Below are 24,746 nucleotides of genomic sequence, written 5' to 3'. Positions count from 1 at the left end.
TTTGTTTCTTTGCAATCAGTTTACAATTTTATTAGCACAATGTGGAATATCTAATATATAAATGTGGTTCCAAAATCTAAAAATAATTACTTTTATCTCTTAGTTATAAAAGCCTTAATGGGCAGAACCAGAAAAGCGAGAAGGATATGTATGCATATATACACACAATGTATTACATAAGCATATGTTATATAACAGTTTTAATTTTCCTGGTTTGAATGGACTGAAATCAGGATAAATATGCATACTAGCCATTCACAGATACAGTAAGTTCTTTACCACTTATTTTCTGCCAGAAGTTTCTCATTAGTTCCTCTGAAATTTACTAGTGCCACCGATTCCCTTTTTCAGACTCTTCATCTGTATTTCACTAGATTAATAGATTGTGATCATGCAAGCATTTATGTACAGAATAAATACTTATTACCCTATCAAGTGTAAATTCCTAGTACAGGCAACCAACATCAGTAGAAAAAAGAATAAAATTGAATTTAATTTTTAGGCTGGTACATATACTGACAATTTTATCTAGACCTATACATTTCAGTCACATTCTAATTTCTGTGCTTTTACTTCTTGAAGGATTTAACTTTTGGTAATTATAGACTTCTCTCCAGCACTCGTACGATATTACTTCCCTGATGCAGTCTAATGGGAGAAGTGCAGAGCTGTGTTTTTCTAGATGTAAACTTTCCTATTCTAAAGTGTCAGTTTTAAAAACATGCATGTTCTGTCTTAACACGCTTATCCATGTACATATACACAACATGTACTTTTTACTTTCTTGGAATACATGAACAATTCTCAGAGTAAGTACATTCTCCAGTTCTCAGTGACTTCAGTCTATAATCCATAGACAGGTCAAAGAATAAGAGAAAAAAGGAGGCTTTCCATGGCCTTGTCTTCCTACTCTCCTCTTTTAAGAAACAATCCCACGGACTTGATGAGTCATGGTTCCTGTGTCCATGAATCAACATTTGCATGCAATCCGCATGAGGCAATCACAGTCTTTTTTGCTATCGCAAGAGAACATTTTCCAAGAATATAGGATATGCTATTACTTATAAATCCATCTAATCTTTTAAATTCTTCTTCCTGGAATATCAGTGAGTGGGTGGCTTGAATTGAGATGTGAATGTATTTTTTTCTGCATTCCCATCTAGTGGGAAAATTCTCTTCTTAACTAGTGCACAGAAATCAGCTCAGAAAACTCAGGGACTCATTTTTTCCATTGTCCTTGACTAGAACCTCTTCATCAAATAGAAGAAACTTTATTGTTTTATTTGCGCTCTGAGTACTGTTCAGTTTTATGAATAATTCTCCAGCATTAAAAGTTTCTCATATACTGAGAATTTATATATTTCTGATGACTTTCATAAAGACTTCCCAGGTAGAAAATTTAGAGGAAGGCCAGGAAAGCTGATCCTCTTAGAGAGCTATGTGTACCTAAAAATTTAGGAAGCTGAGGTTGGCAATACCGAATCTCAAGTAACAGAGACTGAGATAAAATATTTTGAACTGTTCTAACATTCAGAATCAGTTTTGAAATTTCACTGCAGAGACCTCCTTTATCACTTATAAAATGTTTGTTCTGTGTCCTTTAAGCTGAGCTTCAGTCCTCCTTTTCCATTTCATCTTTTTTTTTTTTTTCTTTTCTTTTTGAGACAGTCTCGCTCTGTTGCCCAGGCTAGAGTGCAGTGGTGCAATCTCGGTTCACTGCAACCTCAGCCTCCTGGGCTCAAGCCATCCTCCCACCTCAGCCTCCCAAGTAGCTGGAATTACAGCCTGTGCCACCACGCCTGGCTAATTTTTTTTTTTTTTTTTGTATTTTTAGTAGAGACAGGGTTTTGCCATATTGCCCAGGCTGGTCTGGAACCCCTGGCCTCAAGTGATCTACCCTCCTTGGCTTCCCAAAGCGCTGGGTTTACAGGTGTGAGCCACTGTGCCCAGCCCATTTTATCTTCTTAATTTATTTTATATATAAGAAAAGTAGTATGCTTCAATTATTTTGTTTTGCTTCATTAAATGTTCAACTTTTTTTCATAATGAGATTTAAAATCTAGGTGAGAAGTTTCAGCAAATTAAAAATGCTTCAAAGGTTATTATTTTTGGTCTGTGTATGAAACAGACAGATTTCTACTTTACATATATATATATAAAGCATATATATATATTCCTCAATTAATGAATACATTGACATGCAAATCTAGTTAATACTGTTTATTGTAAAATTTGTAAGTATTAGAAAGTCAAGCTTATTTTGTTTCTTTATTGTCACTCATGGAATATTCAATAAATCTTTACCATCTTTTGACTCTCCAGTGTCTATTTTGTGTTTCGGCAATTTGCTACCAAATGAAACAGAGTCTACACCTGTGCATAGATTATAAAAATACCAGTAAGTCTCTACCACGGTTTCCTTTGTAATGAGGGTACAGACACTTGACTTAGGAACAGTGTATCAGAGGTGGCCGCCTAGAGTTTTAAGCCAAGCCAGTACCCCAAGGCAGTAGACAGCATCTAGAATCCATGCCTGAGGGGGAAGCAGCAGCAGTAAAGAAACTCGTTTCCAGAGGCAGCGGTGGCCTCTGGTGCCTAGTGACACCACTCACTGTCCCATATTGGTGATCTTGAGGTCCCACTGTGATGTCTGTACCTTAATGGTGGCCGAAATAGTGTGCTTACAGGAAGATTTCGATGGCTTTCTCATCAGTGTTCCTGGCTGCATGTATTCCCCAGAAATTTTTTGAGCTACAATATCCTTTTCCACTCAAATTAGCTAATTTGAATATGTTTGCTTGCCAGACCATAATACCAGGACAGTGTACAGGCAACAGACAGAGGAGGTTACAGGCAGTGGGGTCTTCATGGGACCAGTTTTGTGGCATGAGAGTGGGTCTTCGTCCCTGTCTGCTTCATCTGCAAACCTTGTTCTATGATTCTCCTGGAGATCGGAGCTTAACAATATTCTTTAAATACTTATCTTTTCTAATTAAATTAATTGTATATGGCTTGGCTGTTTGCAACAGCCGAGTGCTAACACTCAGTGCTGAAAGATGTAATTATGAATAGTAGGAAGTGCAATTGCAAAATGACATATATGTTGTTTAAAGTATATTTGTAAAAACTTGTTAACAGTTTAATACTATCTCTAAATTTTGAACTGTTATAAAAATGAATATCTGCGTGTTATTACAAGATAATCATTTGATTTGGTAAGAACATTTTTATATTAATACACCCTTTCAGAAAATAATGATTCAATTTTTTCCAGTGAAACTTCCCACAGTTCAACAATGATTAATATTTATACCTAGATATTAATTTTTAGGACTTTTCATCCCTGAGAAATATTTGAGTAATATTATTGTCTAGAAATTTAAATTTTATTTCCAATTATTGTGGAATTGTGACAGTAAACAAAGCATCAAAAAATGCATGGAAATATAATCACAACTTTTCATAAAAATAATTTTGGTTCATATTTTATATTTAGATTCTACAAACTTTATATATTTTAGCAATATGATTTTTTTAAAGTTTATATCATCATATTAAAGATACTACATTTTTGCTAAGCTTTGCCTTTTTAATTTCATTCTCATGAAGAATGTGTACATAAAATATGCAACATTTTAAATATTAAGTGTTTGCCTTCTTGTAGCTCAAATGCTCTGACAATAATATACAGCTCAATTATAAATTTAACTATATTATTCATCAACTTTGAAAATCTCTCTGAAACACAGAATAAAATGATTAGGCTAGAAAATTAAGGACTTATAGAGTGCCCTCTGCTGCATAAATTTAGACACGCAATGTCCTTAATGCTGGCACAGAGACACAAAAGTTTATGATGGGGCTATCTAAATACTAAAACAATTTAAGTATCCCATTGTCATTAAATAATTTTTTATGAATTCCTTTTTTTCTCACTCCCCTAACCAAATTGTAACCTTTTTCATAATAAAAATGCATAATTTTCCTTTAGGAAACAAATACATATCAGATATTTTCTTTATGTTGTACACTTGAGGTAAATATTACTTTCTTCGAAAATTTTTGAATTTATTTTGAGTTTCTAAATTATCATTTGATTCATTAAAGTATAACATCAAAAGCAGACATTTGATTTCACAACATGTATGATTTTAACTCTAGGTAATTTTCAAGTATGTTTCCATTATTCTATTATAAATAAAATAATTCTCAAAATTAATTTTAAGGAGAAACATAAATATATGCTTCATTACACAAATACAGTTAATTAAAATCTTTTATAAAATTATTTTATTAATTTAACATATGCCATTTGCTTTTCAAGTTTTTCAGTTACCGACAAGACATTCCCACGTCCTACTCAAGAAAATCTAAAAAATTAAAATTATAAATATGGTGATTCTTATCTTAAACATTCCAATGAAGTTACAAACTTAGTACAATTTTATTATAATTTTCAATATAAATTCACAGGTCTAAGTCAATATTCAATATCTTTTAAATATTCTAATTTATCACCCAAAACTTAAAATGCACTCAAATGTTAGATATGCAATATAGTTCATCTTACAATGATTTGTACACATAATTTCTAAATCTAACACAAAATACTAATACTGATTTGTTTATTATTTCTATATTTAATTCTTTTCCTCTCGTCATCTCAAACACAACTACTGAAACACAAATTATATCATAATAAGCAACTTGGGTGTCCTCAGCTGGCTAGGTCTACTTTTCTATCTGAAATTGTGACTGCTGTGGTTAATCTGGATTATAAACATTCATATTCAGTGTTCGTAAGACCTAAACTTTCAAGTTGAATCTTTTTGTTTGTTAATTTTGTTTAATATATTTGCTATGTTAATAAGGGATTCCGGATCAGAGTACTGTAAGTGGTGCTTTGCACCATTTTTTTTTTTGCAACCTGTCTCTTTTGAGGTTAAGCTAAGCTCTAACTAATTCTTTTATATCCTCTTTCAATTTTATGGCTTGATTTATGTAAATATAATTATATAACTTTTTAATAGACTGCTTCTCCATTTGATTGGAGTAAACTAATGTATTTACAGTCTGACACTACTTTGAATTATCATAGTATTGTTACCAAGAAGAATCATATTTCTTATTAATATGTAAATGACATTCAATTTGGATTCTGCCTGCGTCTTCTAGCTCTGTGAATATGTTCCTAAGATCTTTCTAGTCACATTTAATATCACTGAAATAGAACTGTATATTAGTTAATTATGAATACAATAACTATGTGACTAACAATCACAAAATCTCAGTGTCATATAACAATCAAAGTGTATTTACCTGGTGCTCAAACATATAAGTTCTTTTCAAACTTTTTTTTCTGTCATCTCTGCTAATATCTCATTGTCAAATCCTAGAATTGAGGAATGAGGAAAACAACTCTGTCCGTGGAAATGGAGGAAAATCAATGAGTATTTATTTATTTATTTATTTATTTATTTATTTTGAGACAGAGTCTCGCTCTGTAGCCCAGGCGGGAGTGCAGGGGCCGGATCTCAGCTCACTGCAAGCTCCGCCTCCTGGGTTCCCGCCATTCTCCTGCCTCAGCCTCCCGGGTAGATGGGACCACAGGCGCCACCACCACGCCCGGCTAGTTTTTTTTGTTTTTTGTTTTTGGTTTTTTTTTTTTTTTTTGTAATTTTTTAGTAGAGACAGTGTTTCACCGTGTTTGCCAGGATGGTCTCGATCTCCTGACCTCGTGATCCGCGAGTATTTCTGAGTAGTAATCAAATCTACCTTACAGATAAGAACAGGCCAGCTTCAAAGGTCAATATGTGTTCATTACAACCAGAAATAAAACAATTATCAATGACTCTAACAGACATTGTGGGCAAAAAAAAAAAAAAAGAACAAAAATCCAGTGGTTGGTGTATTAAAGGACAAAATTTTTTATTTATTATTTCTTTTTTTTTTTTGAAGCCGAGTCTCGCTCTGTCCCCCAGGCTGGAGTGAGTGGCGCGATCTCGGCTCACTGCAAGCTCCGCCTCCCGGGTTCCCGCCATTCTCCTGCCTCAGCCTCCCGAGTAGCTGGGACCACCGGCGCCACCATCACGCCCGGCTAATTTTTTGTACAGACGGGGTTTCACCGTGTTCGCCAGGATGGTCTCGATCTCCTGACCTCGTGATCCGCCCTCCTCGGCCTCCCAAAGTGCTGGGATTATCGGCGTGAGCCACCGTTCCCGGCCTAAAGGACTAAATTTTAATCCTAGTTCTGTTGCTAGTTCTACAAATAGAGAAATTAATTTCAGTTATTTAGAATAATTTAAATAAGGATCCCAGTGAAATTTCTTTTTTACAACCAAATTTGAAATACTTAAAATTATTTTTAGATCCCCAATAAATGACTATTTTTTAAGATTGTTAGGTGGCCTGTTGGAATTCTGTGTCATTTCAAATGATTTTTTTCATTCACATACAGCCACAATATGAAGATGGATAGAATACCATGTTAAAATTAGAAACATGTATATCCTCCTATGTAAGAAAATATTATGAGTGAGAGGAATTGAGAGGCATGCATGAAATACATGGAAGAAATCAAGCAGAATGTTAATACTGGCAAAGCCAAATTAAATATACGTAATCTACTGTAAAGTTCATTGTCAGAATAATAAACTAAAAACGTTTTATTCAATATTTATAATTTTTTAATAAGTTGCAAAATGTTTTCTCTCATTATGATCAGATACAAATATCAAAAATTAGGAAAATGGCTATAAAATTGAATGCATCCTTGAAATTATTTTACAATTGAAGCTGACTTTTTTTCTTTTAATTTTAAAATTATTTAGAATGCGCACAGCTTTGGAAAAAGAAATAGAGAGGCTGGAGTCGGCTTTGTCTCTATGGAAGTGGAAGTATGAAGAACTGAAAGAATCAAAGTCAGAACATGTGAAAGAGGTATGAGGGAATATGATGTAAAGGAAGAAATGAAGCCTAGCTTTTTCTCTCTTTGGATATGTAAACAAGTGGGCAGAAAGGCACAACAGACCAGAGAAAGGGAGGTTAAATACTGGAATTTCCTCTACAAGAGCAATATTTGAAATCACTTGTCAATAGTGAGCTTAGTCAAATTCAGACAATATATATGACATCTTGTTTGTATTTATACATTTGTGGCAGTTTTATATTGGTAATTATTTATTTTCAAAAATCTCATTGCATATATTTATGATATAAAAATGATATTTTGATATACATATTGGTAGTTAAATGGTTAATGATTAGCTACATGACACAATTAATTATCCATTCTAGGCACATTAGAGCAGATGGTTAAAGATATCCTCTGATAGCACACCATCTATCATAAGTGACTTTATCTTATTCTTTCATGAAGCAGTCTGATAATATCAATTTATCTCAGGCGTATTGAGGTTCTTTTCATATCAACATTGTAGTTATTTGGGATCAGCCACTTGCCAGAATACTTTTCTTTTGCATTTCCATCAATAAAATGCCATCATGAACCTTTCCCATTTTGATGATTTATTATCGTTTATTATTTAAGTAATATTAATTGTACATGTTATGTGTACTAAAGCATGGTATTACATAAGTGTGTGGGAAAGAATAATGAGTAAAGAAAAGAAAAATAATGGGCAAAATATGACTATTTTCACATGAGTTAACATTTAGTGGGTGTGTGTGCAGTATAAATATACATACACACGTATACATGTATGCACAAACATATACATGGATATATGGATCCATAGTATTTACATGCACAGGAACCTCTCTCTGGGTAGGACATTCAAAATGCATTGATGTATACTGGAAAAATAGTTCATGACACAAGAACACATTATGTTTAGAATATGTGTTTATGTGCTCTATAATATAATGGGTTCTAATTTTGACTGAAAAAATTAATATTTAAGATGCAATTAGTGGAAAATTTGTTAAAAAAAGAATGCATTTACTACCTCTTGCCACTAGTGTGCAGTACAGACTTGATAATCTTAGTTTCGTAAGCCTTTATTTGAGTAACATTTATGTAGCAAATATACTGAAAAAGTCAAGTTTTTGAGTTGGTTTAAAAAGCAATACGTATATTTGAAAATGTTTAATGTTTTCTGTTCAGACATGATTTTTGGTAGCAAAGTAAGTGAGAGAAAAAATAAAAGTATGATGTTATACAGTGTAAGGTAGATCTGTATTTGATGACCATTCAAAAGTATTTATTAATACATATATGATACTTTTGATAGATAAAATGCTGACAGGGTTTCAGAACAGGAGAAACCTCAAAATTGTGAAACATTTGTCTTTTGAGTGCATATGTCAGTTAAATGAACCACAAAGTTGAATAATGAACTCAATGAATGTAAAATTTTGTAGACGTTGAAAATTTATAAATATAAAGATCAAACACTGTTTGAATTATTTATATGGAAAAATTTTTTAAATATGTCTTTTCATTCCTAACAAACATTTCTGATGTTCTTAGGTTTTTTTTTTTTTTGGAGAAATGTGTTGTATACACATGTTTAAATTGTTTTTGTAAAATAAGGTTAAATTTTTTAAAATGTTTAAAAACTAAACAAACAAGACTACTTAGAAGGAGTTTATTTATATATTCCTTGTTTAATCATTTCTTATAATGGGTTATAATAGACAATAATTTTAGGCTACATTTAGAAATAGTATTGTAGCACAAGTATAAGCGTAAAATATTCAAAGTCTCTATACAGTTGATTGACAATCAGAAGGTGTGTCATGATTCGTTCTTTAAAATTTCATGTAAATTATTCTTTCTTACTCCCTTTCTCCTCAAAGATTCTGATAATGACCTTTGCATTTATCATAGCTCATCATCTCTATGAATATTTGAATACAAGTGTAATTTCTGTTGTAGACGCCAAAAATGTTAAAAGCAAATACATGCCTGTCTAAGAACTGGTGATGGAAAGATTAGCAATTGTTAAAGTTGGAAACAGATGTGCTTAATAGACCTAGATTTGTAAAAATGCATTTGAAAGTCTGGTGTGCTTTTAGAGGGAAATCATTCTTCAATTATTGACATATAGAGAAGAGAAAAGATAAGAATTTAATTGCAAAATCTAAGTGTTTAAAATACAACCAAAATAATGTATAGTAGAGGTAATTATATCCAAAATGCTGTTTCCATGCTGAATTTAATACTTATTCAGCTTTTCCTTTGCAAGTCTGTCTATATTGATTCAGAATTAGATTATGAATTCTGAGTGTGTGAAAAGGATCATTTATATGAAATTTCATGGTCTAGAGGATCAAACATTCATGTAAGTAACATTGAATACTCATAATTCTGGTTCCTCATTTTAACAATCAGTGACTCCGATTCTTTCCATAATGGAAGAGATTCTCTGCCATATGTGAGAATACTTGCTAACATTTAAAAATTAGTCTCAAGGTAACAAAAATTTAAAAAGTAACTTTTAATTCTCTTTGAAAATTGTGAGCATTTGCTTGGGATGTTCTAATATATTTTCTTAATAAGTCATCTTTTTGTGATCATAATGTGCCTAGCAGCTTATAATTTATAATATTCCCTCAAAAATATGTACGAATACTTATAGAGACACAGGCATTGTTGGGCCCCTTTATGTCTTACATTGAAGCCTTATTTTAAACACCTCAAAATACCTTTCTCATTTGGGAGAAAATAGAAAATTAGAATTACTAAATTGTATGTAGCTAAAATTCTACACTCACACCTTACCTTTTTAAAACATGTGGCATATGGGAGCTATTCTGCATACATCAAGGCAGGGTCGTTGAAGACAGTTATTAGAAATAGGTGTATGGTGGAATATTAGTGCACTTCTGAGCTCAATGCTAATTTTGAAACATTGACTCTTATTGCTATTCCTGTGGCTTAAATAAATTATTCCACTGAAGTGGCTATACAAATTAATGTATCTTATCAATTCTGCCTCCAAACTGTATCTCACATCATTCTTTCCATCCCTGCTACTTCTCCAGACAGGGCCATTATCATCTCCTTGTTTTTTCCTTCCAGGTCTATTTACTAACACTGTTGACCTATTCAAATTCATTTTACACCCACTAAGCAGCATGATATTTCTAAGAAATTACATCGGATTGTATTAGCCCATTGTTGGAAACACTTCAGTGAATTATCTATTACTTAGTAGATCGCTGCCTTCCAAGTAATTCAGCAGTCTAAGGAAGTTCACATTCACCTGCCGAAACCATCACAGGCTGATGGTTCAGTGGATGCCCACTGACACCACTCTTTCCTACCCTAACTGCTGTAACAAGCAATACACTAAATCCCAGTAACACCCAATAGGTGATTACTGTTGACTCACATACAGCCCTATCTGTGTTTGGAGGGCAGCTTTCTCCATCTATCCAGTGACTCTGCTGTCCTTCAGGTTCTCAGAGGTTCACTCAGTTGGACACTAGTCCATCTGATCAGAGATTAGAAAAAAGAAAGAAGGGAAGATTATGCAAGGATAATTTATATGGGCCAGGCTTGAGAATAGCATGCATTATTTCCACTTATAATTCACAGATGAGTACTCATTTGTATAGCAATACCTCATTGCAAGGCATGTTGAGCAATGCGTTTAAGTTGTATACCCCAAAAGAAAAAGAAAATGGATTTGGTAAGCATCTAACTAGTTTCTGCAGCAAGAGTCAATACGTTACATGGTATAGTCATACTTACTAATGTCATATCTTATTAATAAATGCATTAATTAAGATACGCTTTCATTAGTGTGGATAAATACATTTTGAGGACTTTGGCTTATATTTAAGGGAGAGTGGGCCTTCTAATCCAAATCTCTCATATTGAGAGTTTGGCTTACCTCTGGAGAGCTGGGAAGTGGAAGGCTTTTGTTTCTCCCCCCAAGGAACTTGCCCTATGTCCTTGAGAAAGACTGAAGAGTGAGTGCTTCTCAAGGTATATATTTCCCAAAGAAATGGGGAGAGAGGAAGGATAAGAGCTACCTGTGATGAGTTTCCTCTTTTAAACTCACCAACCAGCCAATTCCCTCTTCCTTCTGGGTGGTTGGAGGGAAACATACTTGGTTGGAGTCTGAAGAGTGTTGTGAGGACAGCTGGCCATCCACAGGGATGGGTGTTTTGAGTGGAGAAGGTTTTCTCCTTGTACCATTCATCATGGCCTACATGGCTTCATTTCTGCAACACCTCTTTTGTCCTTTCTTTGTCATTTCCCCCTGCCCATGCTTACCTCTTGCTACCCTGGCTTTCACTCATCTAATCAAAGGAACCAAACTTCTTCCTGCTCAATGGCTGGGTCCATGCTGTTTTCCTTGTTGAAAATATCACACACCTCACACCTCTTTCCCCTCCTATGCCAGCCACACCTTGTGATTAACCTCAGTTTGTACATCACTTCATTAAAAAAAAGTCTCTGTCCAAAGTATGTTTCCTTTCCTATTTTTTTTTCAAAGCAACAAGTAATATTTTAAAAGACTTTATCAAACTGTGTGGTTATTTTTATATTTGTTTACTGTTGCCTTCCCCATTGAACTGTCAGCTTCATGAGGATATAGATCATGTCTGCTTATTCACCTCTCCATACTCAATGATGAATAAATGTGCTTAATATTTGTGATGAATAGTAAATGAATGAAGTACTGTACTAATACTTTTCTTAATAGCTATAAATGCTTACATTTCTAAACAGAGGCTATGGGATAGTGTAAGGTGAGTAGTTGACTTCCTGGACTTGTCTTTTATTAGTAAATGAGTCCACTGCCCTCCATCCCTAAGGATTTTAGATTTTCCAGGGTACTGAAATGAAGTCTTATCCATCATGAAAATCTGTTCAGCTTGTTCTCTGCATGACATAAATTAGCTTATCAGGCCAAAGAGTGAGGCAGATAAAACACCATGGTAGAATTCTGCAAATGAATATAAAAATGAAGCATGTGGGATACCACTTTACTGATATAAGTACCTTCAAGACCTTTTAAACAAACGTAATTAAGAATAATATAATCACTGAATTACATAAGTCGGAATTAGTTAGACTACTAGGGGATAATTTATAGGCATTGTCAAGGTAACTCTCAGAACACTGAGATGACTTACTTAACTCTAAGTCTATTATAAGGATTATGAAATAAATTTAGGCTTTTCAGAATCTACTTGTAGTAACATCAAATGATGAAGAAAAAAGAGGGGTTAAGTTAAGCAATATCATTTTAAAATTTAAAACACAATGAAAAGGAAACAACTCATATTTAATTAGTCTAGACAGTTAATAGGTTGAGGATAATGATAAAAGTAGACTAAAAATATATAAAGAATGAGGTCTGTAAGTGAGTTACACAGGTAATTACCTCACACAATGGCAATGTTTTATACCGTGGGGAGCATTTGGTCTATGGAATATCTTTATTTTATATTTCAGATGATGGGATAGTTTCCAGAGACTAATGTTCATGAATCCAAAGCTTCTGTTTTATTTTCTCTTAACAGAAGTCTTTACAGACACATTCACTTAAGACAATTCCATAAAGATCCTCTTCTTATTAAATGGCATTAGTCATTTTACCTAGAAGACCAGTTTTCGTGTTGAAAGGGAGATCGGACCAGGTCTCCTGCCTTCTTTTCTTCTCCCGGGAGGTATGGCCACTTCCCTCTCCCCCACCATGCACGGACATCAAAGGTATTGATTGTACACAAGGGAATGAAAAATCAGACTGAAAACAAAGGTATATTCTCCCATTAAAAAAAAAAATCCTTTCTCTGTTATAAATATATGTGAAATGATAAATTTAAAATTTTCCATTCTTTTCATATACATTATATGTCAATTTTTACTGTAAAAACATCCCCTTTTATTTTATTTATTTGTTTGCCTGCTTTTTTCATGAGACAGATTCTCATTATATTACCCAGGCTGGATTGCAGTGGCATAATCATAGCTCGCTGTAACCTAGGACTCCTGGGCTCAAGCAAACCTCCTGCTTTGGCCTTCCACAGTGCTGGGATTACAGGTGTGAGTCACAGTGCCTGGCCTTTTTTCTCAAGCATATAATTTAAGCACAAGGAATCTAAGGTCAGGATTTGATAATTTGTTAGAGTTTGGCGTGTTTATATACAGTGAGATAAAATTGATTATATGGGGAATATGGTTGAAAAATGGAGAGTATTCTTTTTCCTTGTTAGAACATCGGAATTAAATATGGTATAAATTATGATGCACTTCTATATTTCTGCCAGTTTTAACTATCTTAAGTTAAAGGATAGTTTATTATGGTTAATGGATGTTAACATTAGTATTTCATAACCACACAAATTCTTTGAAGAATAATAATGAACTTCCAAAAGATATGTGTACAAACTCACCAATAAAAATTACAAATATTTTGTATAAGACATATGAAATCTGAAATTTTAAAAATTCTATGTGTATAGTTCACTAGTGTATCCTGAATAATAATATTTAGGCACTAAATGGCATAAACACAGTCATGAAAATGAGCCATGCATCAATGAACAGAGAGATTTTGATTCCTTTGGATGAGACAAGATAATGGTAAAAACATTCAGGGAATTGAAATAAAACAAAACAAACAGCAACCCAAAACAGGAAAGAAAAAAAAAGACACAAAAAAATCCCATGAAGCCACCACCTTTTTGATCGAATGTGGGCTACTGGAATATTAACATTCATATCAAATCAACATTCCAGCCAACAGATTTTCTTAAGATGCAAGTATCATGTTTCTGGTTTTCAGCCACTTCTTAGTTAATCATTATATCTTGCTGAGCTAAATTCTTGCTTTAGAAAATTTCATGGACTACTGGTCACCCTCCAGAGAACAGCACTTGAATGAGGCAGCACCAGGATTGTATCCAGGATAGCAGGTCAAAGTATCACAAGTGCTACTTGTGAAATGAACTTGGTTTAGCTGCTCTAATGAGAAGGGACTATGGACTTGGAGAAGACTCACAGCACCACCATCACCTCTCCCGGGTTGTGAGTGTCCTAATTAGTAGCTATAGATTTAATGAGAGTTAAGAAATCATAAGGCAGTTTTAGCTATTATTTTTCCAGAGATCATCTGGGAGATTTGAAGACATACAATGTCATCCTTGAACTGAAGGTATTCTTTGAAATGCATTTTAGATTGTGTAATTGTCACATGAGGCAATACTTCTTTGCAATGTAGTTCTGAAGTTATGATCAAAGCTAGAGGAAGATATAATTCTTTATCTATATTAACACATCTAATGTGTACAAAATGAAGTTCTCATGGAATCTCATAAGGTTTCTCACATGGATAATCTGAATGTTATTTAAAACAGTTAAAAATTCTTTAATGCAGTTGTACTGAATTAACAGAATCCATTAGATTCAACTGAGAAGTTCTTTGTTGTTTTAAATACATTTTTGGGGATTTTTTTTCTAACTGATTAGAGATGCTTCTCTGATTTCTTTGCTTTGGAGAAGCTAATTATTTTTACATATACATTGAGACCCGCTGCTTTGAGATATCAGATTGCAAAGCTAGAGGATATTATGGAGATCCCAAAGACCAACTATGACTGTTAATTTTATGTGACAACTTGACTAGGCCATGTGATTGACATTTGAATCCATAGGTTGAGTAAAGTTGATTGCCCTCCCCAGGGCAAGTGGCACCCATCCAATCAGTCAAAGGTCCAAACAGAACAGAGCCTGAGCCTCCATATGTAAGAGGGAACTCCTCCTGCCTGATTGCCTTTGAGCTTGGACATTGTTTATTTTTTTATTTTTTTCTGACTTCAGATTGTAATTACACCATCAACTCTCCTGAGTCCCCAGTTTGCCAGTTGCAGATCTTAGATCTGTGTGTACTTATAATCTCTTAACATACAATTACAGATATAATATCTCTAAATATATATAAATGTGTTTATATGTCCATACATGAACACACACGCACACACACACATGCACGCACACACACATCCTATTGGCTCTATTTCTCTGCAGAAGCTTGACTCATGCAACAATCTTACTGAAAGAGCCACAACTTGACCTAAGTGTACTTGCTGCAATGCCAGCTTCTTCCCACTCATTTTTTTCTTCTTTGACTAGGTTTATTATTGGCAGTGAAAGAGCTATGTGTGCTTCTAGTTTGTAATTTCAAATTTGAAATGAAATAGTCATCCCTTGGTATCTGTGGGGGATTGTTTCCAGGATCTTCTGCAGATACGAAAATCCATAGATGTTCAAGTCCCTTACATAAAATGGCATAGTATTTTCATATGACCTATGCACAGCCTCTCATATACTTACATTGTATCTAGATTACTTATAATTCTTAATACACCATTTTCTAGGTTACTTATAATTCCTACACAACATTTCATGCATGTGGAGTCAACATAGCATTCTGGCACCTGGCAAATTCAAGTTTTGTTTTTCAGAACTCTATAGAATTTTTTTTTCTGAATATTTCGGATATTAGATAGATTGAATCCATGGATGCAAAACTCATGGATATGGAAGTATATACTTTATTTAACTTACTATTTATATTGATTACTAGGTTGACTTAAAATAATTTTTATATGTATTGTTGAAAAGATATTGTGCTAGCATAACAATACTTGATATTTGGTTGATTTATTTTTAATTTTGTTTTTGAACGAAACCATTTTTGGTTTTACAAAGGAGAAGAGGTGCAATTCCTCCTTGGTAGGTTCACAGTGAAACTAAAACAGTTTGAGTTTCAGGTCCCCTTTCTTATCCAGACCTCTAGTATGACTACGACAGAAGTCCTAGCAGGATGTAAATATGATCACATGTGTTTTTGTGCAATTTTCATAAGATAATTGAGACACACATGTTAATATCTGTGTCTGTTTCCACTCTGACTTCTCACCCAATATTCTTGCTTTCTTCTCTGATTGACATCAATGAGCTGCGGAAATATTTGTGATCTTTCCAAGTTGATGTTGAGTTGAGACTACATACAGTTGGTAGATAGTGAAATGTATTTTTTATTTGTTTCTGATATATATTTAGTCAATATGAAAGTTCTCCCATTTCTAAAATGTACTTGATAATGCACCATACTTTTAAATGAAAATTACATAAAATATACCTTTTAAAGAATACCTACATTTGGGGGATAGAAACTTCAAAGAGTGAATATTCCAAATAAGAAATGGACCTTTGTGTTACATTGTGAGCTTACTTCTCTCAATTTCATTCTCAAAAAATGATCAACTTTTGGAGAAAGTCTGGAAAAAAGACTAAATGCTATCTATGAAAAATGGTATTACTATATCACTCTCGTACTAAAAGTTGATTAGAGTATATAAAGCCAAAAAGCTAGGAAAAAGTATAAAGCCAAAAAGCTAGGAAAAAGTATTAGTCATTTTAAAATTATTACTAGAACTTTTATTATGTTTTCTAGATTTTATTATGTTTTCTGTGATTTCTTAATGGTATTTGTGAGTTTTCTAAAATTTGCAAATTGTTTTCTCATTTCAAATATTTACTTTTATTCCCAATTTTTCTTTATCCCCAAATTGTAAAAAAAAAAAAAAAAAAAAAAAAAAAAAAAAAAAAAAAAAAAAAATTCTGACTCGATGAAACCGTTGTTTATGGTCGTCTGTATTCCTTTAGGTTAACCCCCAAGACTCCATTAGGCGGCCCTCTTCTTCATAGTACTGTGACCCATTGCACACGTGCTATAAGCACACACACTTATAACCAAGTGTGTGTTTGCACTTCCGCACACGTGTGATCATATTTACATTCTGCTAGGACCTCTGTCAAGCTCCTGTTAGAGAACTAGACAAGAGAGGTGCCCTGAAACTCAAACGTTTTTAGCTTCACTGTGAGCCCACCTGTGCAGAGGAGGAATTGTACTTCTTCTCCTTTGTAGAATAAAAAATGGTTTAGTTCAAAAATGAAAATAAAATCAAACAAATATAGGTATCTTTATGTTAGCATACACCTTTTCTTTTTTTCTTCTTTTTCTTTTTGAGACAGAGTTTTGCTCTTGTTGCCCAGGCTGGAGTGCAGTGGAGCCATCTCAGCTCACCGGAACCTCCGACTCCTGGGTTCACGCCATTCTCCTGCCTCAGCCTCCCGAGTAGCTGGGACTACAGGAGCCGCCACCACGTCCGGTTAATTTTTGTATTTTTAGTAGAGATGGGGATTCTCCATGTTGGTTAGGCTGGTCTGGAACTCCCAACCTCAGGTGACCCACCCGCCTCGGCCTCCCAAAGTGCAAGGATTACAGGCGTGAGCCACCACGCCCGGCAGCATAATACCTTTTCTACAACACATATAAAAATTATTTTTAAGTTAACCCAATAATCAGTATTAACAATAAGTTAAATAAGGTATATATCTCCTCCATGAGTTTTGCATCCATGGATTCAATCAATCTCAGATCAGAAATATTAAAAACAAAAGTTCTGTAGGTTCTAAAAAGCAAAACTTGAATTTACCAGGCGCGGAAGTGATTATACACACTTGTAATACATGCCTCTTTGCCTGTAGGGTATAAACCACCCTGAGGACAGAAACCATTTTTTTTTTTTTTTTAGTTTTATTTTTTATATATTTTTTAAGTCTTTGTGGGCTCCTGCTATCTCGGGGTCTGACTCTTAGTAAGAAGTGATCAGCAGATGCTTGAAAATGGGCTTAATGCGAGTAAATAAAGAATGCTTTAGGAACATGGGAAGGAAAGTTGCTGAGAATTAGCACTGCTTATTTTATCCTATTCATTATTGTTCTTTTGTTTTTTCTACGTTAGTGGCTTTTGCTGCTGCTTTGTGTTTGCATTGTTCACAGGAAAAGGCACAAAGTCCCTAAAAAAGAAAGTGAAATTTTGTCAGTGATTTGGTTGCAGAAAATATTTGCACAGGTCAGACTCCTATTCCTAAAGGCTTCAGGAATGTCATACATGATGGGAGAGTTAGGGAATGTGTTAACACATTTTAAGACACCCCATTCGCAAAAGATTTTATAAGAAACAGTGTTTCCAAGACTAATTTATTTGCATAAAAAGTAAGCAGCATCGTGTTCAAGCCCCATTGCAAGATTGATACACAGAGTTTGAGGTTAGGAAATTCCTCTTTGAACCACACACTCAATGTTAATTTATGAATATGTAAAGAGGTGAGAGAGTAGGGTTTTTGACTCTTCCTAAGATAGGGGTGTCAATAAGACGAATTAAGAGGTGAAAGCTCTTGTTATGTTTCAGATCATTTGATTAAGAATGCTCCAAGCAGAAGCTCTTTAAGACTTAAAATTTAGTTAGAAGGCATAAATGCTGTATTCCTTTTGAATAAAACAACCTCTGCTCTTTACATATTTTAACAGATTTATTGAAATATAATTCTCATACCATACAATTCACCCACTTAAAAATACAGTTAAGTGGCTTTTAATGTATTTACGGAGTTGTATAACTAATACCATAATCAACTGTAGAATATTTTCATCAGTCCAAGAAGAACTCAGTGTACATTAATAGTCACTTCTTATTTCTCTGCAGCCCCAAGAGCCTGAGAATACCATTAACTAATTTTATGCTGTAGATTTCTCTATTCTGGGCATTTCATATAAATGGAATTTTGTGACTTTCACTTTAGGTAGGTTTTCAGAGTTTCTGTAATCTGCTATGATAGCACTTTTTTCTGTCACAACTCAATAAAGAACATACATAATTTTTTTTAAAAAACCAAATAGCTTTTAAAAATATATATTAAATAGTGTAATTTTCTCTTTCTCATAGGAAAAATGTTAACATTCAGGTGTGTGTTAGTCATGTCTGAGGCAAGAAAAAAAATTTTTAAATATTATTTTTCTTAAATGAAAACTTTAGATTTGGCAGGAATATAGGCCACTTTCTTGTGTTTGGTAGAGAAGGAATGAGAGAGAAAAAAACACATTTTAATTTCTAAGGCTTTCCAGAAATGTAAGATCTTTCATTGTGACCATAGTTGGCAATATTTCTTTTTTACTTGATAAAATTAAATCACATACTTTAACTTCATAAAATATTCCCAAACGTGAATATTTTTCTTTAGTTTTATATTGCAGTAATTATTGTACAGCTTTAGGCAATATTTAATTAAGAAGTAAATAGTGTTAATTCTTTTAAAACTCTATTTGTCTATAGGAAAAATGTAAAACATGCTTTTCTTCCGAATATCATTTTTTTCTTCCCTTAAGAGACACAGTCTTGCTCTGTTGCTCACACTGGAGTGCAGTGGCACAATCCTAGCTCACTGAAGCTTTAAACTCCCTGGCTCGAGTGATCCTCCCACCTCAGCCTCTAGATTAGCTGAGACTACAGGCATGCACCACCACAACTGGCTAATTTATAATTTTTAAAATTTTTGGAAAACGGTGTTTCTCACTGTGTTACCCAGGCTGGTCTCCAACTCCTGGCCTCTAGTGATCTTCCCACATTGGCCTCCCAAAATGCTGGGATTAAGGGTGTGAGCCACTGTGCACAGCCCCACTAACTTTCATATCCTATTATTTCAGCTTCTGTATTAGCTGAAGGACTCAGGGTCGTGGAGCGGGAAGAGAGAGGGAGCTCATAGAATAATCTGTGAAGTTTAAAAAGTTTATAAGTGATAAATTAAAATGGTATCACTTTCAAATATATACCTTGAAGATGTTTCTACACAGCATTTTCCTAAAATCACAATCATGATTTATTTATTTTATAGCTGTGATTGATTCAAATATTATGGATATATATGCATATATATACACATATATTGTGTGTATATATATGCATGAATGGACACATTTATACACATACTTATACAGCATACACACACATACAGTATATATATACACACATATACAGCAAATATAATGATCCATTTTTTATTTTTTCTTTATTTTCTTTTAAATAATGATATGTATATATGAACAAAAAGCATTTATATAAATTTATAGCTATTATTCTACATTAAATAAGTATTGTAGAGTTTATTTTGCATACACATTTTTGCTTTCTTTCCTGCTCCACTTACCTTGTATCACTCTCTGCAGATTCCTTTATCTTCCTAATGCTCAATACAAAACCATATGCCAATATGTATGAATAACTATATACTTATATACTCATAGTATATGTGTACATATAACTAAAGACAAATACGTACAGATACCTATAGTATTTTGTAATTTTCATGTACTGGATCACATGAATGGTTTTCTTACTCAACATCTCATGGCCAAAATTCCAAGGAAACTAGTGACATTGAGTGGCTTCAGAATGTTTCACAACGTGATGATTCCACAATTTATTGAATTATTTTCCTAATGGTGAACATTATTCTTTTCTTCCGTCTTTTGTCCCTGTGCACGATTTTTCAGTAAACAACTCTGTGCATGTATCATTAGACTCTGAAGCTTTGATTTTTAGTCTAGTATTTTTTAATACCTCAGTTTAAGGTATGACGAATGCCCTCATGCTAATCTACTTCAGGAAATCTAATCTCAGGTTTTGATTTAATCTATCTGGGATTCTCCCCACTGTCTTCAGGAAGGTGTCTCAAATCTGGAGAGGAACATATTGCCATAGACCTTAAGGCATCTAATCACTTTTGTTACCTGTGATGTCTGCACATGATGAGCCCTAATAAGTTTTGATTAGATGCTTGTCATTATGAATTTTATCTTGTTGAGTGTTAAATATTTTCATCGTTTTATAATTGTTCTTAACCTTTGTTCTGAGTCCTAATTCCATTACTTGGAAGCGTATATTTCATGTCTTGAAGCTTTTAAGTCTTGTTAGATGACACCAGAGTAGCATTTAGCATCAGCATCAGCATCAGCAACAGATCTATTTTCTGTCACCATAGATTAGTTTGCATTTTCTAGAATTGTATAAAAATGTAATTCTACAGTGTTTACTTTTTTCTTCTATCTTCTGGTACTTAGCATACCTGCATAGAGATTCATCATTGATATGCATATCAAATTGTCTTTTTTTCCCTGGCTGTTAACACTTTTTTCTTGATCACTGGTTTAAGCAATTTGATTGTAATGTACATTGATACCACCTTCCTATTTCTTATGCTTGGAGTTTGTTAAAATTCCTGGATCTTCAGGTTTCTACTTTTTATTATATTTGGAAAATTTCTGGTCATTATATTTTTCAAATATTTAACTTCCCCTCCTCTTTGCCAGGAACTCTATTTACAGTATATTAGGTGGCTTGAAGTTGTTCTACCATCTGCCCATTGGCAGGCATTGAGGTCTCACTAGGGTGGGCTATTGGGAAAGTGCTGGAGGATGTTAGGGAGTTTTGATCAATGGGTTGTATCCATCACTTTGAGGTATGCCCCAGTTTTCCAATGTTATTCTCTGTGATTTGGTCATCTATGTTTTCTAACAGGCACCCATTGAAGTAAGATTTCTACCTTGCTGCAGAGAAAGGGAGAACTAGAATTGCTATCTTTTTTAATATATAAATTTTAAGGAGATGGCTTTCAGATCTTTGGAATAAATATTTCTGGGATATAAAACTGTCAAGAAACTGGGAAAATATTTATTCCTTAAAGGGGCAGATAAATAATTTGCAAGTTTTTGTTTTTCTTTTTAAAAATACATGCTCCAAGAAAAGGGAAATCGGGGGCTACAGTCACAAGTAAACCTGTCTGAAGTTTTGTCAAGCTAAGAGGAACATTAAGTTTCTTTTGATGACTACCATGCTTATTTTATCACTTGTGCTTTCTTTTTCTGGAGCAGTTTAAATGTTTTTTTTTTTTTTTCCTGCATTATGTGTTGTATTTTTCTATTTATTTCATGACGTGTAAGTTTTGATTGGATGCTTGTCATTATGAATTTTATCTTGTTGAGTGTTAAATATTTTCGTCATTTTGTAATTATTCTTAACCTTTGTTCTGAGTCCTAATTCCATTACTTGGAAACATATCTTTCATGTCTTCAAGCTTTTAAGTCTTGTTAGATGAGACCAGAGTAGCATTTAGCCTAGGGCTATTTTACCTACTGAGTACTGAGACAAAACCATTTGGATGGAGTACTTTACCCAATGGACTGTGAATTATGAGGTCTTCCACTCTGGCTGTTGAGAACAGGGATGATTATTAACTGGCCTTGTGTGAATCCTAGAGGTTGTTACTTTTAATTCTTTCAGATGTTAGTTTTCTTAAAAGTATGCACTGATCACCACCCTGTTGAATACTCTGCAGCCCCTGAGGGTTCTCTCTCTGATGGTGCTCATCTTGGTGAGCACTTTGCTAGACATTTCATTTGAAGACTATGACTAAGAAATAAAATTATTTGTTGTGATTCAGTATCTGAAGCTGTTAGAAATAAATAACTCAAAATTCAAGGGAAAATCAGGCATATTTTTAGATTAAAAATGGAATAATAGAAAGTGATTGATTTCTAAAGGAGCTAGGTATTTGCCAATAATTTTACAAAATAACCTCCTCCTACTGATTGAACAAATTTATATAATCAACTCTCTCTAAATGTATATGTTATAGATTGATAAACAATCACATAAAGAACCACACACCATCTTGTATTTCCTTATCTGAAATATATGCTAGATAACTTCTTGATAAACTACAAATTACATTTCTCAGATCAATATTCTGAGCAAGTCATAATGAATTATCTGTTGACCATGTGATATCCTTTGTTACCTTGTGGATATGTCTGTTAAGAAAAATAAATAATTATTTGGAACTCTAATTGGCTTTTTCCTGGCCTTTCAGTGACTCTGTGGACAAAAATCAGCCATCGGCTAAAATGTGTAACCTTGGATTGTTGAAACAGGCACTGAACCTTCACTTTGACTCCATTGAGTTAGGGATTAGAGAATGGCAGTACTGATTTAAAATAACCCTTTCAATGATTTATAATAGACACAGTAAGGATGTATTACTTTTCATATTTTTTATTTATAAAAATTTTATGATTCAGTAGTTCAACCCTTGGATGAACTGCCATCCATATTCATCTGCACCCCCACAACCATATATAGAAGCAAAAAGTTAGCCTCCTATTACATATATGTTACAAAGTTCTATGTCAAAGAGTAATAATGTCTTCAAGAGGTGGCAGATTCTCTTAGTGAATCACTAACAGGCAAAAAGACTTTAGACTAATAGATCTTGCTCTTTAAGATAAACCAGAAATCTTTATGCTGGGCTACTCTGCAACTATGCCTATAAATAAAGTGGGCATAGAGTTTACTTTTTAAAATGTTTTATTATGGAAAACTTTGCCTGTGTACAAAAATACAAAGAATACTATAATGAACCCCAACATTTCCATCAGCCATATTTAATAATTTTAATCTCATGAACAGTATTTTTTGTCTATATTATTCCCATCTGCATTTCTACCTTACATTATTCTGTCTGGAAGTATTACAGCATGTATCTCAAAACATAAAGACTTATTTATCACTAAATATAACAATAACATTTTAAACCAAAAAAATGAAAAATGATTTGCTAATATTAAATATTTAGTGTTCAAAATTTCAATTTACTAAGAAATATGATTTTAAAATTATTTACTTTATTTGAATCAGAAATCAAATACAGCGCAGCCATCTTGATTGGATATATATTTTAAAGTGTGGTTTATATATATATATATTTATATCTATTTCTCCATTTCTCCTTTTTCTCTTTTTATAATTTATTCATTAAAAAACTAGATCATTTATCCCGTAGAGTTTTAATGTGCAATACCCTGTACTGTAGTACTGTTTGCTATTTTACTCCATCCTCTGTGTCTCCTACAAAATGAAAGTCGAATTTAAAGAGTTTGGTTTGATTCAATTTCAAGACTTATTCATAGAAATGTGTCAGTGTGTTTCTGTATTAGGAAGCACATGATATACGATTGCGTCTGACTGTGGTATTAGTAGACTGATACTCATTGCCTAGAACCATAGATGAATCAGGAGTTGCAAAGCTGTAATTTTCCAGCTCAATTATTTCTGCCCAAGCTATTATTTGGAATATTTAAATAAAGAGAACTTCATCTCATATAATATTTTGTTCATTTAAATAAGTCAGGACACATAATAAATTTACATTCTCCCCAACCCCGCCATTTCTTTAACCAAGTAACAAAATAATGAATTGGATCGCTACCATTCTTCAATGTTGATCAAATTTGATAAATTTTTCTTTTTTTAGTATCAATATTAAGACGTGGATTTAAACTTATTGGATGTATTTCATTCTATTACTGTATTATCCTTACTGATATTCAAAAGCTACCATATTTAGTAAGCAGGAACCTCTTTATATTGTCTATTGAGTGCAATTGATGTATTAGTAATAATACATCAATTTTTTTATAGATTTCTCACTTCATAGAATGACAAGATATACTGGAATCACCCTGTTTCAGACCTGGATAAAGCAAACTCTTTAGAGTCCAGGGTTCTTTCAGTGGGAAACATCTTAAGACCACAATCTGTGCACACATATGTGCATAGATACTGAGATGGTCATTATTTCTAGGCCATTTCAGTGGAAAGACTGGGAAAAATTGTAAATATATTGAATTATTTTTGCCTCTCTTTATTGGTCATAGTTTCTAAAGCCCTTTTTAATCTATCCTCATTATTTTTGGATTTTAGCATTTTATTTCTTTTCATCTTTCCTCAAGGAATCATCTGTTGCACTAATTTGCTCTTCTGTTCCTTCTAGTTTATTCTGAAACAATTTTTCTTTTCTTC

General features: G+C 33.4%; 1 protein-coding gene across 6 annotated transcripts in view; it reads left to right on the top strand.

The window, feature by feature from the left end:
* CCDC102B (coiled-coil domain containing 102B) overlaps positions 1-24,746 on the top strand; it is a 298,146-nt gene that overhangs the window by 43,445 nt on the left and 229,955 nt on the right. For all 6 annotated transcript variants that reach the window (XM_065533649.2, XM_045378146.3, XM_074022345.1 and 3 more), the window contains exon 4: positions 6,831-6,939. In XM_065533649.2, the coding sequence (XP_065389721.1) occupies positions 6,831-6,939 (109 nt within the window). The remainder of the gene's footprint in view (positions 1-6,830; positions 6,940-24,746) is intronic.

This window comes from Macaca fascicularis, chromosome 18 (assembly GCF_037993035.2).
Source record: "Macaca fascicularis isolate 582-1 chromosome 18, T2T-MFA8v1.1".
Classification (NCBI taxonomy): domain Eukaryota; kingdom Metazoa; phylum Chordata; class Mammalia; order Primates; family Cercopithecidae; genus Macaca; species Macaca fascicularis.
Note: the sequence above shows the minus strand (reverse complement) of the source record. Positions and strands in the feature narration are given on the sequence as shown.